The sequence below is a fragment of the Hemicordylus capensis genome, chromosome 3, assembly GCF_027244095.1.
Source record: "Hemicordylus capensis ecotype Gifberg chromosome 3, rHemCap1.1.pri, whole genome shotgun sequence".
NCBI lineage: Eukaryota > Metazoa > Chordata > Lepidosauria > Squamata > Cordylidae > Hemicordylus > Hemicordylus capensis.
Window position 1 is genome coordinate 102,627,486 of NC_069659.1, and position 20,079 is coordinate 102,647,564.

The 20,079-nt window shown below is 42.5% G+C and overlaps 1 protein-coding gene across 3 annotated transcripts in view; it reads left to right on the forward strand.

The window, feature by feature from the left end:
• CFAP47 (cilia and flagella associated protein 47) overlaps nucleotides 1-20,079 on the forward strand; it is a 503,999-nt gene that overhangs the window by 88,422 nt on the left and 395,498 nt on the right. For all 3 annotated transcript variants that reach the window (XM_053311021.1, XM_053311022.1, XM_053311023.1), the window contains exon 23: nucleotides 12,164-12,264. In XM_053311021.1, coding sequence (XP_053166996.1) covers nucleotides 12,164-12,264 — 101 coding nt within the window. The remainder of the gene's footprint in view (nucleotides 1-12,163; nucleotides 12,265-20,079) is intronic.

Consider the following 20,079-nt stretch of genomic DNA (forward strand, 5'->3'; position numbering starts at 1 on the left):
AAGAGCTGCTGTAAAGATTTATTATCCATTAAAACATAGAGCTGGAAAGCATCTAAATACATTGCCCAAAGGAAGGGCCACCCACCCACCAGTCCTCTATTCACCAGTCCTTGCAATCGAGGTTATTGTCTGTCACAAGTAAAGAATACATTAGTACTGCAGAAAAGTACTTGCATAAGAATATAAGAACAGCCCTGCTAGATCAGGCCCAAGGCCTATCTATTCCAGCATCCTGTTTCACACAGTGGCCCACCAGATGCCTCTGGGGAGCCCACAGGCAAGAGGTGAGGGCATGACCTCTCTCCTGCTGTTGCTCCCCTGTAACTGGTATGGAGAGGCATTGTGCCTCTGAGGCTGGAGGTGGCCCACAGCCACCAGACTAAGTAGGCATCGATAAACCTGTCCACTTTGAATTTATCTAAGCCCCTTTTAAAGCCATCCAAGCTGGTGGCCATCACCTCATCACATACCAAGGAATTCTATAGATGAATTATGCACTGTGTGAAAAAGTACTTCATCTAGTTGGTCCTAAATTTCCTGACCTTCAGTTTCATGGGAATGCCCTCATTCTAGTGTTGTGAGAGAAGGAGAAAAATTTCTCTGTCCACCCTCTCCACTCCATGCATAATTTTATATACCTCAATCGTGTCTCCCCTTAGTTGCCTCTTTTCCAAGGTAAAGAGCCCAAGATGCTGTAGCCTAGTCTCCTAAGGAAGGTGCTCCAGCCCCCTGAACATCTTGGTTGCCCTCTTCTGCACCTTTTCCAGTTCTACAATATCCTTCTTAAGATAGGGTGATGAAAGCTGTACGCAGTACTCCAGATGTGGCCACCCCATAGAATTGTATAAGGGAAGTATGATATTGGCATTTTTATATTCAATCTACTTCCTAATGACTCCTAGCATGGAATTAGCCTTTTTCACAGCTGCCGTACACTGAGACAACTTTCAATGAGCTGTCCACCACGAACCCAAGATCTTTCTCCTGGTCAGTCACCGACAGCTCAGATCCCATCAGCGTATATGTGAAGTTGGTGTTTTTTGCCCCAATATGCATCACTTTACACTTGCTTACATTGAACCGCATTTGCCATTTTGTCGCCCAGTCCTACAGTTTGGAGAGATCTTTTTGGAGTTCCTCACAATCCGTTGTGGATTTCACTACCCTAAATAGTTCTGTGCCATCTGCAAATCTGGCCACTTTGCTAGTCACCCCAACTTCTAGATGGTTTATGAACAAGTTTAAGAGCACTGGTTCCAGTACCGATCCCTGCGGGACCCCACTTCCTTCCTCCCTCCATTGTGAAAACTGTCCATTTATTCCTACTCTCTGTTTCCTGTCCTTCAACCAGTTACCGATCCACACATGAACCTGTCCCCTTATTCCATGACTGCTAAGTTTACTCAAGTGCCTTTGGTGGGGAACTTTATCAAAACCTTTTTGGAAGTCCAAATATACTATGTCAACTGGATCAAGTTTATTCACATGCCTGTTGACACTCAAAGAACTCCAAAAGGTTAGTGGGGCAAGACTTTCCCTTGCAGAAGCCATGCTGGTTCTCCTTCAACAAGGCCTGTTCTTCTATATGTTTAACAGTTTTGTCCTTAAGTATACTTTCCATCAATTTACCCAGCACTGAAGTTAAGTTGACTGGCCTGTAATTTCCTGGATCCCCCCCCCCCCGGATCCTTTCTTGAAAATGGGAGTTACAGAGCCTGCTTGTAGGAACAAGTTACATATTTTTGCTAGGAGATCAGCAATTTCACGTTTCAGTACCTTCAGAACTCTTGGGGGGATGCCACTTCAAATTGGTCCAGTTCTTCAGCCACTAAACCTGAAAAGCTCAATTCCAGACAGGGTACATGGTCAGTATCCTCCACCGTGAAGACAGATGCAACAAACTCATCCAGCTTCTTTGCATTCTCCTTATACTCCTTAATAATCCCTTTCATGCCCTCATTGTCTAAGAGGCCAACTGCCTCCCTGGCAGGTTTTCTTCTTCTGATATATTTAAAGAAGTTTTTGTTATTCCCCTTGTCACTTCTAGCTATATGCTCCCCCAACTCTCTTTTTGCATCCCTTATTGTCTTCTTGCATTTCTTTTGCCAGAGTTTATGTTCCTTTCTGTTCTCTTTATTTGGGCAGGACTTCCATTTTCTGAAGGAAGTCTTCTTCCCTTTTATAGCTTCCCTGACTCTATTTGTTAGCTACGCTGGCATCCTCCTGAACTCGGTGGTATCTTTCCTTCTTCTTGGTTTAAATTCCATCTGAGCTTCTAGTATTGTGGTTTTAAATAAGTTCCATGCTTTCTGGAGTGATTTGACCCTCCTGACTTCCCCTTTCAATGTCCTTTTTATCAGTCCCCTCATTTTTGAGAAGTTTCCTTTTCTGAAGTCCAGTGCATCTGTGTTGGACTTTCTTGACAGTTCTCCACTTGCATATATCCTGAATTGGATCACACTGTGGTCCAATTCCTTGACAGTTCTCCACTTGCATATATTCTGAATTTCATCACACTATGGCCACTGCTATCCAATGGTTCTGCAACTCTGACATCTTGCACCAGGTCCTGTGAACCACTCAGGATTAAGTCCAAGGTCACCATCTCTCTGCTTGGTTCCACGACTAATTGGCACAGTCATTTAGCATATCTAGAAATTTGGATGTCTACCCAACGTGAAATATGGATACAGTGGAAAGCTCCCAAATCCTCAGGGTATTGTATTTCTTCTCAACTCCAGATATGGCAGTTGGACCCTGACTGTGAGCAAAATCTGTCCAGCAAGTCATCTTAAAAGAAAATCCTACTGATCATAGTTATTATTTTACATTTATATCCTGCTCTTCCTCCAAGGAGCCCAGAGCGGTGTACTACATACTTGAGTTTCTCTTTCACAACAACCCTCAACACATCACTCAACATCCTGTCTCTGCTCAACATCCCATCTAATGCTGTGAGCATGTAGCACAAGGATGCATGCCTGCAGCAGCTTCACTTGTGTTTCTGAAGGATAGGTGCTTATGCACATGGGATGGATTTTCACTGATTCCTCCTTCTCCCAGAACAAACAAACAAAAACAATGAATATTTCTATACCGCTTTTCAACAAAGGTTAACAAAGGGGTTTAAGAAGTTCTATGGCAACACACAGTTATGTTCTTATGGCCGAGTGACCCTCAGGGACACAATTGTGTACTGCACAGAGCACTTCTGGAGCAAGGGGAGATCAGTGAAAATTGCCCCCACACTCCGCCGTGTGAGCACATGTGCTTCAGAATCTGGAGCAGAGCTGCTGCAGGTGTGCACCCTTTAACTCTAAGCCCATAGCATTTCTTACCGTGTCAGCTTCTATTTGTGGCAATCCTTGATGTCCCAGAGGAACAGAAAGAAAAATAGCAGTATCTGATGTGGGAATGAAAAAATCCTTTTGCACTTTAGAGGGCTATAGCGGTATTATCCTATACCCAAATGTGTCTTGTGGATTTTGGGGTTTGTTGCTATTACAGGTGTTCCAAGAAAACTCTTCCAGATTTTTATACCTGTAATAACTAAACATTTTTTACTGATCCCCAGCTTAAATGTGGTAGTGTTAGATTCATATACATTTGTTCTCTCATGCCTAGAGCCATCTTTAACCTAAATTGCTCTGCTCTCTTTACTCTTTTATTCCCTTTGATATAGTGCTAGCATATTATAGCCCCTCTCTACCGCCTTTTCTTTGAGCTAACAAAACCAGGCTCCTTGAACTTCTGCTTATTCATACTCCATTCTTGTGACTTGCAAGGCAGATGTAGACATATGGAAATTGTGTGTGATGCAGCTGTCCAAAATGTAGGGGAGAGAGAATGTATTTAAATATAGCCTCCTGTCCCAAATGTACTGCCCATGGACAGCTAGGGAAGATAATTTCAGCATAGAATTCTCCCTGGAAGTTCTTTTTCCTATGTGCAAGGGGTTTTTTTTAAACCCCTTTTTGTTTTCAGTGTGATTTCTCACTTGCATTTGAAGGGTTACAGCTCTAAGAGAGCTAAATAACACACCTTGAATGTGTAAATAAAATCTACTTGCAATGGGTCCTGCTCAAATTCATACTCGTAAAATATCTGGATTCACTGCAAAGAATAAAAAGAAGAATTTACACATTCAGAGTGTGTGGTATAGCTCTCCTGGGATGACCAAAGCTGGACACATTGTTCTTCATGGGGTCATATCAATGCTTTTACAAGGCTAGTAATACCTCTCCAACTCCATTAGAAATGCCTTGCCTAATGCACCTAATAATTGCATATTGCCTTTGGCAGTCACATTGGTAGCTCATAGTCATCTTGTGCTCAGCAAATATTTTGAGAAATCTTTCTTCCTTTGCATTTTTCTGACTGAAAAAACCAAACAGCACAAAAATGAATTTTGATTATCTCTAAATCCTTAATATTATGCTTATTGCCATTGTATTTCATTTGCTTTGTTATCACTTGGGTTTGTGAGATCATTCAATTCAATTCAATCACTATAAATACCAAGTCTTCTCTGTATTTGTGGTGTTCCCAAGTTTTGGATCACTGCAAATTTCATTAGCCCATATCTTTTCCTCCCTAGCATCGATAATGGAAATCTTGTGCTCTCTCTCATTTTCTCTCAGTTCTATACAGAAAACTGTTTTCAACATTCTGTCACAGTCTAGCATGACCAAGAAGCAGAATCCAGAGTGAGGCTATGCAAATGAAGATGTTCATTTTTTATTATTTATTTATTTATTTATTTACACAGTTAGACAGGTGTTATTGACTGGTTTGTTTTATCAATACATCGAGTCCTTCCCAGGGACCTTTCTTTCTTCTCAACTACAGTTATATCTGGTGTATTGTGTGGCAGATGTTTCTCTGTTGGTAGTCGGAAGTCCCATAATATTTTGCATCTTCATTTTCTACAACTTTTTCAATTTTATGGTCCCACCAATCTTTGGCTACAGGTAGCTTGTATTTTTTGCAGATGTTCCAGTGTATCATCCCTGCTGCCTTGTCATGCCTTTTTTTGTAGTCAGTCTGTGAGTTCTTTTTACAACAGCTGATTAGGTGCTCCACGGTTTCATCTGCTTCTTTACAAAAGCGGCACTTGCTGTTTTTTTGTTTTTTGTTTTTGACTTTTGCTCTTATTGCATTTGTTCTTAGTGCCGCCTCTTCTTCTTCTTCTTCTTCTTCTTCTTCTTCTTCTTCTTATTATTATTATTATTATTATTATTATTATTATTATTATTATTATCTAGGAAGAGAAACTTTACTGGATTTCCTTTATCTAGAAGCTAGTTACCTTTTTTTAAAAGGATGTCTGATTAGTCTGACATAAATCATTTTTAATGAACCCATGTTATCTTGCATCCAATTTACTTTGTTATTAGCATTTTAATATTGGTACAGTGATGTCTCATCACTTCTCTGAACTAAGTTGTCCATGACCCACATGATCACCAACATAATTTCCAGCTGCAACTCTAAATCTTTAGCTTTCTCTGCTGTCAGGATTGATCAGTGAACACTTCATCCAAACGTATTGCCCTTCAGGTATACACTCCATTATGAGCTACATTTTTTAGCTTATACCATATCACACTCCAGGGCAAGGCAATATATATAATTTATCAGCAGGAAGCACACCGCAGGGTCAAAAGCCATTGTCTGTAAGATCCATGTTCTGTTGTATATTTTTGTTGTATTCATTTTATTTAAATATATAGGGGTTTTTTCATCCTGAGGGATTATAGCTAATACACTAAAAACAAATCTTAAATTCTGTAGAGTTTAAGTTAAGATCAAATAAATAGCTATAAGCAATACTAAGACAACTCTTGGATCTGGATAGTGAGGTCTCAACAATCATAAAAGTGGGTTCTGTGCCTGCGCAGGACTGCTTCGGGTAGTACTCATTAGCTCCTTGTGACACCTTTTAACTGCCCCTGCACGTGCCATGCAGTACCTATCTTGGCAGTTAGGCATCCACTGCTCAGTTTCTTCCTGACCACTGATGCGTTCGGACCTTGGGAACTTTACAGCTCCTCGAAATAAATTGTAGTATATAGCACAAATCTAAATTGACCATAGGAGTGTAAGACCACTCTTGACTTACCCATAACTAAACGAATAAAACAGGATTTATTGGACCAACGGATTGACCTCAGAACGGCAATTACAAATGGCAAGTCAAGCGATTTCAATTCTATCCCTGATTCTACTACTTGGCTTGATCCTGGACTGTTTTTAGACTACTCCTCAGATACAACAAAGAAAGATAAAGGCAAAGACGTAGTTCAAATCTATTGCTCATGAGTGCAACTGTTAAGGGGGGGAAAAACCACCTTTAAAAGGTGTATCCGCTGCAGAGCAAATCTCCCATCAACAGACGGCCACCAGCTTTGTCTCTTCTGCCTTGGAGAAGAGCAATCTACAGCTTCTTGCCCTACATGTAAAAGATTCTCGAAACAAACTCTCAAAAATAGGGCAGCACGACTAAAAGTATCCCTAATGGAGGACGCTCCCCACCCGTCCACCTCGACTTCCCAGGAGAGAGCTGCTCAAACGAAGTCTAAACATCTGTTGCCAGATGTGGCTTTTTTAAAGCCAAATTTTGGGTTACAGCCCATTTGACTCATGAGTATACCCCTTAGGTTCTGGCCACAAGCCTAAACTCCTAGCGTCTGGATCTGCTCTTATAACTTCCGCAGGCATAGCCCACAAGGGCTTGGGCACATTGCATAAAGCCTCAAAGGCAAACCCTTTTTAAAAGTCCTCGGCACCAGCATGCAGCTCTAAGCAGAAAAGCACCTTGCCATCGGAATTATCAGCAGCGAAGAGGCTTAAAGCCAATCTGGCTTCGGAGGGCACTCTGTTGCCGATGGGGCTGCAAGCGGAGACTGTGAGATGTCGGGCTATATCTCCAGCTCCAACCCCTCGACAGTTGCCTTCTACCCCGAGCTCGATGCCAAACAACTCCGCTGCTACTCGGCATCGGAAACATGCCAACAAGGGGGGAGACGAAGATGCATCAAAGCCAAGGAGGAGAGACAGGTCGAAGTCAAAGCCCTCCTCGACGTCGAGAGCCACAGCTCAATCGCAAATGAGACTTAAAGCGCATCTCTCCAGAATTAAGTTCAGAGATATTTGTATGGCGGATACCTGGGCCTCAGCTCAAACCTTTGTGAAGCGTTATGTGCTGGACCTTCGCTCTGTAGCGGCGGCACAATTTGGCAGGGCCGTTCTTAAGGGGTTGCTTCAATAGCTTGCTACTCCCACCACCATTTGGGAAGCTCGTGATTCACCCACTTTTATGATTGTTGAGGCCTCACTATCCAGATAAACAGGTTGCTTACCTGTAACAGGTGATCTGGTAGTGATGCCTCGACATTCATAAAACCCACCCGTCCAACCCCACTACAGAGTGCCAGCTACTTCAGCATTGACTGTGCGACCATGGCCATGTCCCTGGCTTTGTCCAAGGGGAAGGTTTCATTTGAAGCTGTCGGCCGGCCATACAGAAACTGAGCAATGGGCGCCTAATTGCCAAGATAGGTACTGCATGGCGTGTGCAGGGGCGGTTAAAAGGTGTCACAAGGAGCTAATGAGTACTACCTGAAGCAGTCCTGAGCAGGTGCAGAACCCACTTTTATGAATGTCGAGGCATCACTACCAAATTACCTGTTACAGATAAGCAACCTGTTTATCTGGATAGTGAGTTAGCATTTCTCAGGATAACATCATAGGTGGCATTCAGATCTTTGGTGAAGCATTATTCTGTCATCGGAAGTACCTTCTATTTGTGGAAGGAGTGTTGTGCTGATGCAAGGTCTTTTCTGATTATGGAATACACACTTGTGTGAGTGCAAGTCTTTGGTTGGTAGAAGGAGCTTCCAATAATGGAGTGATGCTCTGCCAAAGACTTGGGTGCCTCTTCTGCTGTGTGTGGCAAGCAGAAGGGCAGAGGAATGTGAGAATGTGTAGATGCAAGAGGAGGACTAAACTGCTCCTTCCATTATATGCTTGTATCCAATATTGATCATTTCAGCTATTTTCAGAATTCTCTAGCTCCAATAGATATCCCCTGTAGCCTTCTTAGTTAAAAAGTTCTGATCTAGGCTTTTTAAGATACCCCACTTCTTCCCCTAGATATGAACCAAAAATATATTGTTTTTCTATTACTAGTACTGAATACCTCTTCACTTAAAAGAGGAGAGTATGAATAAGCATTACTATAATTTTATCCCATCTGCAGGTACAAGAAAATATACTAGACGTCTGAGGAAGATTCTAATGAATTTTCATCTGGGAGTTTCCCAACTTAAGTTCAGATAATTGCAGCTGCCTGCTTCTGTAGCCTCTCTTAGATCCCCCCTTCCTTCTTTTAAAATAAAACTTCAATGAGAAATTAGAAATTGTTCTGTGGAGAGAAAAAAAGTCCCTCATGTGACTAAAAAAGTAAGATTCCATCTTGGGTGTCTGTACTTTAGTTTTGAGCGCTGCACAGGGGTTCTATAATAAGACTTTTAAAAATCACACATATAGGTTGTGTAATGCCTAGGCATTGGAGAAGAAGCATGTGATATAGAAGCATGTGTCTTTTAGGGTACGCCCAGGCTGGCCGTTTTATGTTGGATTGGTTACAAAAAATTGCACAAGAGAGTTGTGCTGTATGTACTGCATTCCGTGATCTGTCATTGTTTGTACTCCATTCCTAGTTTGTGTGCATGTGCTTTTGCAAAAGCTTTTACCTGAGGGCCCTGATGCTGCATTGTAAGGAAGATTGTCTGGGAATCAATTATCACAAAACTAAAATCATGGACGCTGCTAGGAGGCCCAAGATCCACTCTTGTAGGATTGAGGGACATAAGATCGAACAAGTGGCTCATTTTGAGTACCTGGGCATAGTCTTTCATTCTGGTGGCTCTAGAAAAGCCCATGGAGAACATGTGGCCTTAAATGCACAGTAGTGGTGTGCATGGAACCGTCTGGCTCGGTTCCGTTCGAGGCTGAACCGGCCTCAAACGGAACCAGGCCAGTTTGGTCCGGCCCCCATCGGAACCCCCCCTCCGGTCTGGGGGTGGTCCGCAAATATATATAATAGTTCTAAATACCTGTAGCCCCTTCGGGGGGCTTGCTGTAGGCTACAGCGGGGTCTGCAAGGGTTCTCCCTCCCCCCGGTGGACTCCCTCATCACCGCTGTGGCTGGGTAAATGTAGTATTTTGGGCCCTTTCGGGCCTCTGTAAAGGTGGCCTTGCAAAGGGCATTTGTGCATGTGCGGCTGCAACCAAAATGGCTGCCGCTCGCCTCTTGCCACAAATTTGTGGACCTGTCCGGCAGTTCGTTTCTGGTCTGGACGGAACCGGGGGTGGGGGGTTCAGTTCTGTCCTGAACCCCCGAACCTCTGGACTGAACTTCCGGACCGTTGGACCACTGGATCGATTTGCACATCCCTAATGCACAGAGACGCTTCTCCGCCATCCTTCAATTTATGCGTACAAGAGGAGGCCAAAACTTTCCCACAGCTCTCGAACTGTTTCAAGCCAAGTCATTAGCTCAACTACTCTATTGTGCTCAGCTGGGTCCTTTTCCAAATATTGTGACTCTGGAATGTGTACAATCCAAGTTCTTGAGGGTAGCATTCTGTGTACCAAGATGTGTCTCCAATGCCACCCTACAACTGGAGACAGGCCAGATCAAGACTGAGGCTAGAGTGTGGATGGCAACTCTCTGCTATTGGCTTAGACTATCCTTTTGCCCAATTGGTCTTGCCCCTTTAACCCTGCATGATGATTATCAGTCTAGTTGGGCTCAGGCAACTGAGGCAAAATTAGCTTCCCTGGGCTCTCCCCACTGTCCCTCCTCAACATGGGCTACAATCAGGCAAAAGCAACTATTAAGCAGTGCATTACGGACACTGAGCGCCAAATGGATCTCAGTAGTGTCTCAAAATTTTATATCAGTGAGGAGCTTAGATATACTGCCTCTCGTGCAGCATATCTCACTCATTTGGAGGTCCCAAACCACAGAAGGGCGTTCACTTTGGCTCGCTGCCATGGTCTCCCCTCAGCAGTGCTAGAGGGCCATTACAGAAAGATCTCATTTGCAGAGTGATTCTGTCCCTGTGGCTCAGAACAGATTGAAACTATTGAGCATGTCCTTCTATAGTCCCTGTTTTATAGAGACATTCGTGTCTCCCTTATTCTCCCATTGCTAAGCAAGTTCCCGGGACGTTCAAGACAATTCTACGGCTTTCTGTTGCTTTCTGACTCTAACCCTGCCATCATACATAGTGTTGCCAAGTTCTGTGTGGCTGCGATCAGCATCTGTCGAAGGATGATAGGCTGTGAGCTCCCTTAATCTGATTCTTGATTACTCTGGATTGACCTGGCACTTGCCCATGCCTCCATACCTATTGTTTTATTGCATTGTACTACATTTTATGACTTTTAAACATAATATTAATAGTAATATTATTATTATTATTTTATTCATTTTCATTTTTAGTATTTCAGTACCTTTTATTTTTATCTATTTTAGCTTGTCTTTTTTAAAAATAGCAATTATTTTTAATTTCAGCCTATTCATGATATTTTGCATTGTACTTGCAATTACCCTTATTTTTAATTTGTACCTTTTATTAGCCCCTAATTTATTAGATTATACATGTATCTCTCCTGGACTTCAAAATACTTCCATGCCAGGCACCTCATGAAAAGGTGTGTCCTAATAGTCCAAAAAGTGAACCCACAACAGAAGGACATATTCCTTTCTAAGTATGCTGAGCATTGCAGTCATTCAGCCTGATCTTATGAATTATTCAGAAGTAAATTCCACTGAGTTCAATGGGGTTTATTCCCAAGGAAGGATTGCAGCCTTAAAATATTTTTTCTGAATTCTTGCCTGTTCTTAATACCTTTCTATTTGAGTGCATATATTATCCATTAAATAAAAGTCAAGCTACTATTTCTTTATTTATACTTGAATAAAATCAATACATTTTATGTTAGAATCCAAGAACCATTGCAATAATTGAGAGGCTCATAATGAGTATATGACACTTGGTGGCTTCATAGATAGTAATATTGCTTGATTTTTTTTAAATTAGTGAACATTACTGTTTGACTATAATTAAAATAGATGGATTAAAATGATACTTCAGTTCAATTTGATTTAATTAGTTGCATCTCTAAAGTGCTTCACATTGTCCTTATAGAACCCAGTTATATTTGCTTTGATTTCTTTTGAAAGAAAAATAGATCTTTAATTCATCTTGATCTATGTGGGAAGTGGTACAAAAGAAATCCCATTTGTTTATTTTTGGTGTACTTTAGAGTTTTAATTTCCTCTTGCACTTGTAATTCTGGATGCAAAATTAAAGTTGAATGCTTGCAATACATAGGTTTCATTCAGTCATCATGAACCTTGCTAAGAAACACGCCAAGAGATTAAATGCTCCCTTCTTTCTTTCTTCCCATTTTGTGCATAGATTCCCTCCTCTACTTCCTGCTTTTCTCTAGCCATAGTTGGCCATGATATCTGAATCAGCAAATCATGATTTACAAACCCACATTAAACCATAGTTTCAGATCATGGGTTGGGATCAAGGTGTAAAATAAGTAAAGTTTGCTGTTGAGTCGGTGTTGACTCCTGGCGCCCACAGAGCCCTGTGGTTTTCTTTGGTAGAATACAGGACGGGTTTACCATTGTTTCCTCCTGTGCAGTATGAGATGATACCTTTCAGCATCTTCCTATATCAATGCTGCCCGATATAGTACCAGCAGGGATTACCTATGGCTAATTCAGATGTCACAGCAAAGTACTGTTAGAAAGAAATAGAAAGTGGAGATGGAAGCCCTAGCATGAAAGGATAGGGAAGAAAGTGCAAATCTGTGATGTGGCTCACAGAATCAGATTAATTATATCTAAACTGAGCCACAGTTTGCTGGATATTTAAATTCTACAAACCTTTTAAACAGTTTATGGCTATACAAAGAACTATACACAAATATCTACCTACCTACCTATCTATCTATCATGTGAAAGTGTGTGAATTCAGGAATATGTGAAGTGGCTACATGCTTTTACGCAAAATATATTTGCAGAAGCATTTATTGAGAAATTAAATATAAATATGTTTGCTTGTTTTCCCTACAGTATTGCAGCCACCACTGGAGCTTTCTCCTTCAAAGCTCATATTTCAGTACACTGCAAGAAGCATGAACCTCGGTGTTGTAAATGGGAGCCAGAACATAAAGGTAAGTAGATTGTAGAGATTATTTGTTATAGTTTTTTATATCTCCCACTCACTCTACTTTACTTTAGGCAAGACAAGAGAATTTCAGGATTTGAATGGGTTTTTTTGGTGGTGGGTGGGGGTGGGTGGGTGGGGGGGTGGCATTCACCTTCATACTACTCATTGCACATTTTCTCCCTTTGCATTATTTAATTTGTTTCATTAAACCCCCTGGTGGCGCAGTGGTAAAACTGCTGCCCTGTAACCAGAAGGTTACAAGTTCGATCCTGACCAGGGGCTCAAGGTTGACTCAGCCTTCCGTCCTTCCGAGGTCGGTAAAATGAGTACCCAGAATGTTGGGGGCAATATGCCAAATCATTGTAAACTGCTTAGAGAGCTTCCAGCTATAGAGCGGTATATAAATGTAAGTGCTATTGCTATTGCTATTGCTATTTTACCATACTGTACAAGCAAAATACACATGTTAAAATAATATTTATTATTAACACCTAAAAGAAAAACAAGGCACCCTGCAGAAGAAAGCCACATACATTCCAACACTAGTAATCCAAAAGAACTGTGGATTCTGACATAATCATTTCTGCTCCAAGTTAAAAGTTTGGGAAATTTAGAACCACAGTATTCAGCTGGAGAGAATTTCATAGATTTCCTTAGCCCTTTTAAAGTGAATATTCTTTTCATGCTTTCCCCACTGCCAGAAAAGGTTTACTTATTCCATGTGCACAGCAGAAGACTTGAACTTAAAAAAAAAAAATCCCTCATAGGGACATTTTTTTGTAAGATGTGAGATCCAGGATGGATGGTAAATTAGGATCTGGGTTGTGATCTGGTAACATCTGTAAAACTGGGTTCTGCGCCTGCGCGAAACACTTCAGGTAGAAATCATTAGCTCCTTGTGGCGCCGATCAACCGCCCAAAGCGTGTGCTTTGCACCTGCCCATATCAGCGGTTTGGCGCCTCACAGCTCAGTTTCTTTCTGATCACCAGTGCGCTCGGTTCTTCAGTGATCTAGCATCCTCAGAAAGTTGGATATTTGGACTTGATTTGGATTTGAACTGGACTTTTGTTTATGGACTGCCCTTTGGATAAGTAAAGTAGTACTTATTGAGTATATCCATGGACTGTTTGATTTGATGATATTTGGAATATCCCTTATAAGCCCCAAGCCTAAAGGGAAAAAAAAAACACTTTTAAGAGGTGCATGCACTGCAGAGGAAAAATCCCCTCAACTGACGGCCACGGCCATTGTCTCTTATGTCTGGGGGAAGGGCATAATGCTGTAGTGTGCTCCATTTGTAGCTCATTCCCTAAAAAAACCTCTGAAAAATAGAGCTACGTGTTTGGGGGTGGCTTTGTTGGAGGAGTCTCTGACTCCAGAGGGTGTTTTGAAAACTCCAGAATCGAGTGCCACGGTATTGAGATGGACATTGGGGACTGCAATGCAAACGCAGTCTAAATCTCTGATGCTCAGGCCATTGATGTTGAAGGGCTCGCCATACAAGCAGCCATGAGTGCCTGAAAGTAGTTTGTCTTGCCACCAAGAGAAGGAATGGAAATGGAGGAGAGAGAATAAGTTGGGCTCCCCACCCCCTAAAAAGCATAGTGAGAAAAGTGAGCGAAAGGAGGGGTTACAACCCCTTCTCTGTCTGGTTTACAATGCCTGGTGAACCCATCACCACTGCAATGCCTGATGAACCCATCACAATATAAGTTGATGCCGGAGGGGGGAAGGACTTGAACTTCATTGGAATCTGTGCCTTGATGTTGTGTGGTGTCTCTATCACTGGCACTTATGCTGCGTCATCCCCATCAATGCCGAGGACCCCAGTATCTACATTGATGTCAAGAGAGGAGCACCAATCACCTGTGATGTTCGATGCCTATGCCTGTGACAATACCGAGGCTGTTTTTGATCTAGAGACAGTCCAGAATATCCTTGCAATGTTGGAATGGGGGAGAGCACCCCTTCAGTGTCAATGTTCCGGGGTTTCTTGAGCCAGGGTCTTGACGATGAGGAAGAGGATTTAGGGGATGTTCCAAAAATTCCTTCTTTCACTCCATTCCAGTCTAGGGTGTCAATGGCAGGCCTGCTGCATGTAGGAGGACAGGGTGACATGTCTACAACTTCCACCCCAATTCGTCTGGACGACTATGCAGAGTTTAAACAATGGAAAGCATATGCATATGGAGCTAGTGTAGGCTGCAGTGCAAATGACACCCCCGAGGGCTGTGACTTAGATTCAAGTTCAAACTGCAACCCAGGTAACGCCTCCAAGGATTGTGATTTGGGATGCTGCTGTGCAAGCTACTATTCCAGATCATGTTCTGCAGCAAGTTGTAAGAGTGTCCCATTTAAGTCAGAACGCAGGTGTGCAGGCAGTTGTGCAGGTGTTGGTTCCAAAGCCACCTCAACAGGCTTCTATGTTGACACAGACTAGTGCAGAATGTGACGCAAAGAGATCAGTGTGTATGGGTAGTACACACATATCATCTCAAGTGACTTCAAAGACCGTTGCGGGCTCATGAACCAGTAGGGGTGTTGGTTCCAGCTCTCACTTGTCATAATTGGGAAAGCCTCTGCTGGTTCTGCAGAGCCAGCAGCCTCAGAAGAAGACTACAAATCTGATTCCATGGATTTGGAATCAACGGGTCATAACTCAGACCCTAAAGATGATGTTCCAACAGAAGCTTCTGTATCTCCAATGGAGGAAATGAAATCTTACCATCTCCAAATTTCTGAGATGGTGGATGTGCTAGGTTTCGACTGGAAACAAAATCTAGATGATCCTGTCTACAATTTCATGAAGAAAATGAATGTGGCTCAACTAGTATACTTACCTATGCTTCCTGTGATAACAAAGGCCGCTAAAATGGCTTGGCAGGTGTTGCACACATCCATACCAACTTCTATGAGGCTTGAGACCTTGTACCGAATACAGGAAGAAGAGAATGGTTACTTACTTAAGCATCCTACCCCAAATTCCTTAGTAATTGTCTGTGTGTCCTTGTCAAAGGGGTCACACCGTCATACTATGCCAGCTGACAAGGAAGAGAGGAAACTGGATGTGCTGGGATGTAAGCTGTATGCTACAGCATGCCTAGCAATTAAGATCACAAACTATATGGCGTGTTTGTCAAAGTACACGTATTCTTTGTAGGACTCTCTCTATCAGGAGAAAGATAATTTGACACCAGAGGAGTTCTAAAAGAAATTTTCAGAAGTGTTTTTGAAAATAACATCAGCAACAAGACAACAATTAAATAGCACTAAACATTTAGCGGAAACTGAATTCCACTCATTAGCGTCAGCAGTTGTGCTGCGAAGACTTGCTTGGCTGCGTTCGACCAACTTGCAGCAGGACATGAAATACAAGATAGAAGCCTTGCCGTTTGATGGCAAGAGTTTGTTTTGCGACGATATCGATTCCACTATGGAAAAGTGGAAAAAAACTAAGTACACAGCAATGACCTTTACATCCATGGTATCGTCCTTTACAACTTCAAGATTATCAACCTTATGGCCATAGGCAAAATACATATTGCCAGAGTGACCGGAAGGAATTCTGTAGACCCAAAAAACCATACAACCAAAAGGGTAAGAGCAACCAGGGGGCATGAAATAAGGTTCCACGGCAACAAAACTAACATCTTTGATTGCTCCATATGCCCACATGTACGACTACCATTGGTGGACCCAGCACACTCTTCCTTAACAGCAATGACATCCCCGTCACCAGTGACGTCTCTACCATTAACCACAAACATTAATGCCGGTCACAACATCAAACTGGCAAGTCATGCTCAAGCATGACACCAGATAACATCAGACCGGTGGATACTATGGATAGTCCAGACCAGTTACGCCATCAAGTTCAAGACATTGCAGTTCACACCAGCAACGGTGGCATTGATGGAAGAGGTGGAAATGCTCCTTGGAAAACGGGTGATCTCTCCAGTACAGTGGGCAAGCAGACACGGGGGATTCTACTCCCAGTACTTTCAAATCCCAAAATGGGATGGGGGCATACTCCCCATAATGGATCTGCGGTGGCTAAACCTGTATGTCAATGTGACAAAGTTGCATATGATTATGTTGCAAGCTATCCTGCCTCTTTTAACGGGGAGGAATGGGTTGTGACATTGGACCTCAAGGATGCATATTTTCACATCGGCATACAGGGAAAACACAGGGAATATATAAGATTCACTGTGAGTGGGAGCATTTATTAGTACAACGTGCTACCCTTCAAACTGGCGACAGCACCAAGTATTTACCAAATGCATGGCAATAGTGGTGGCACATCTATGCACACAGGGAGTGATGGTGTATCTCTACTCGACAACTTGTTGATAACAGCAAAAACAAAAGACAAGTTACTTTCACAGATCATGTGCATGACGGGACTTCTTGAAAAGTTGAGCATCCAAATCACCTGGAAAAAGTCCCACTTTACTCCCTTCAAGAGACTACATAGTACACAGGTGGGGGTCCTGGACATGGATTGGCAGAGAGCATACATACCAGAGGAACACTTTCGAAGAATTCATAGGGTGGTGCTAGCATTGCAGTTTAATCCAGTTCAACGGGCTTACACAGTTCAAGTATTAATGGGCCTGATGACCTCATGCACCACCACATTCTGTTGTGTGAGACTGAAGATGTGGAAACTGCAGCAGTGGTATCTGTCAGCTTTCTGACCAAATGTGGACAGCCAAGGCCTTCTTCTGCACCTATCGGACATAGTATTGAGATCACTGGTGTGGTGGATGAAAGACGAAGATGTTCTGGCAGGCACTAGGTTTAAAGTACCAGTGCCGGAAGTTTGGATGACATCAGTTGCCTCTCTAACAGGCTGGGGGGCTCGCCTGGCCTGGAGATACAAGGGCTTTGGATCCTGACTCAAAAGACTCTGCACATAAAGTTCCTGGAGCTGCTTGCAGCTTTCCAGGCTATAAAGTCATTTCAGGGATATCTGCTCGGGAAGACAATGCAACTGCAGATGGAGATGGAGATAGTTTAGTGCTTCCTCTGCAATTTAAGCCAGTAAATATGGAACTGGTGCATACTATGGAAGATCCATCTGGCAGCGATGCTCATAAGGGAGATAAACTGATGCCTTGAGCAGGTCACAGGTGCTCCTTCAACAACATGAGTGGGAGATAAAGTCAAGCTGCCTATTCAAGTCCTGAGGAAGGCCCGCTGTAGATCTTTTTGTGTTGAAGGGCAATCCCAAATGCAGTTAATACTTCTTGTGAGTGGAACTGGGAGAGTGATCAAAGGGCAATGCAATCTGGTACTAGTGGATGCACAATTTATTCTATTTGTCGTCGTCTCCCGGTATCCACTGCTCAGTCAGGTGGTGGTGAAGATTTTACAGGATTGCACTCGTATGCTAATAACTCCATGGTGGCCAAGGCAACCATGGTTTCAGCAAGTACAATGACGGGTACATGTATGGTTAAAACAAACAATGGACCTTCTCTCACAGGAACAAGGCTGTGTGTTACATCCAAACCTTCAAACATTAAGCCTTATGGCATGGAGGATAAACTGACATTTTACTGAACGATAAAAAAGCATCTACAAGAAAATTTGCATCTGTAGTGCAAATTGGAAACGATTCAAAGCACATGCAAAGGCCAAAGGGCTTTAGAGCCAGGGATACCTCCTTACAGGACATATTGTGTTACCTTACGACACTGAAGTTGGAAAGCTTAATAAACAGCTCATTGAGGGTGCGTTTGTCTGCTGTTTCTTTCTTTCATGGGAGGTGCGATGGGAGGATTATATTAAGTCACCCTGACAGTAAAAGGTTTCTAAAAGGGGTAACAATTCTGTACCCACCAGTATGCAGGCCGATGGGTAGGTGAAATCTTTCCTTGATCTTATCGGCCTTGACAGAAAAGCCATTTGAACCAATGGCAACTGCAAATCTTAAGATAGTGACGTTAGACTGTATTTCTGATTGCCATAACAATGGGAAAAAGGGTGAGCTCACTCACCGCTTTACGGATCGACGAACCATACATTAAATTCCACAATTACAAGGTCGTGATGTGGTTAGACCCAGAGTTCAGAACTAAGGTTGTCTCAGACTTTTTTCCAGAATCTGGAAACTTTCCTCTGGAACGGGTGATACACAGCCTGGATGTGCGACGTGCTCTTCTGTTTTATTTACAGCGAACGTCTGTGATAAGGAAAACAAGATGGCTGTTAGTCACTTGTAAGCAAAAGGATTGAAAACATCCTGTTTCAAGACACAAACTCTCTCATTGGCTGGTGGAGACTATCTACCTGGCTTACAAGATGCAAAAGTTGGATCCTCCTAAAACTGTAAAGGCCCACCTTACGTAGGCATATGCTCTTGAGCAATGCATTTATCAGGAATAAATTTCAAGGACATATCCATGGTTGCAGAATGGGCGTCAGAAGAGATATTTGTGAGACACTATGCAGTGGACCTCCGCTCAATAGTGGTGGCAAATTTTGAGAGGGGTGCACTCAAGCGCATTTTGCAATAACTGGCTGCTCCCATCTCCAGGAGTAGTGAAGCCTGTGAGTCACCAACTTTTATGGGTGTTACCGAATCATGACCCAGATGAACAGGTTGCTTACCTGTAACAGGTGATCTGGTAACATTCATAAAACCCTCCCATCCATCCTTGCAACAGCTACTGCAAACATACAAGATACCGCGAAAAGCTGCATTAGACCAGCCAACAAGAAACTGAGCTGCGAGGTGCCAAACCGCCAATATGAGCAGGCTCGAAGTACACGCAGTGGATGTTTGATCGGCACCATGCGGAGCTAACGATTTCTACCTGAAGTTTTCCGCTCAGGCGTGGAACCCACTTTTATGAATGTTACTGGATCACTACCAGATAACCTGTTACAGGTAAGCAACCTTTTTAATTAGGCCTTCTAAAACACTGGCACTGGGACCTGTCATGGGAAGCTAACCACTGTATTAGCATTAGTTGACACCCAGTCATGCAACATGGTGTTCCTTGGGCATTCTTTCTGAGTCATTAGTTAAAACGTTTTCTGTTGTGCATATTTATATTGCTGTCTAGCCTTTTAATGTCTTTAGCTGTCTTAACATTGTACGATCTTTTTAATATCAAAATTCCCTTCTCCCAAATGGTGAAAAGAGCATTCAGAAGTCTAGGTTCTTCTATCCTTGACTGACTGATTTCTATTCTTCTGAGATTCAAGAAGACACACAGACAGATAATAAAAATCAAGAATGTTTATTCTCACCCAATTCCTTGATAATCTTAGAAGACAGTAATGCAATGCAGCACTCAGGGTGCAGGTAATACATCCTAATCATAAGTTCTAGATAGAGATATTTTCAGAGAGCTAGCTGATCTAGCTGGAAGCTGCTTGTCTATTTTTTTCTTGCTTCTTTCCTTTCTCCTTCCATCTTGCTACCACACCCTTATATCCTGTAGAAGACATCACCCCCTCAAACTTGTCCCCTTGTTTGTTTTAACATTGATTGGCCAGATGAATTCAGACTACTATGGACCTATACAATAACTGGTTAATTATCTTGGACCATGATTTACGTTGAATTTACACAATTGATACAGGTATATTTGCATTAAGGTATTTTTTATCGAAACTCTGCTTCAAAGGATGTTTAATAAGAGAACCAGACAGGGACTTCAGTGTTTTATGCCCATCCTGTCAATATATGTTATATCCTCTCGATTTCTTGGATGTAGGACCTCGCCTATGGCGGAAAAGCTACTAAGGTGTGCCTTCTGAAAGGATGCACCTTCTGACATTTGGAAACTGTCTGAAATAGTC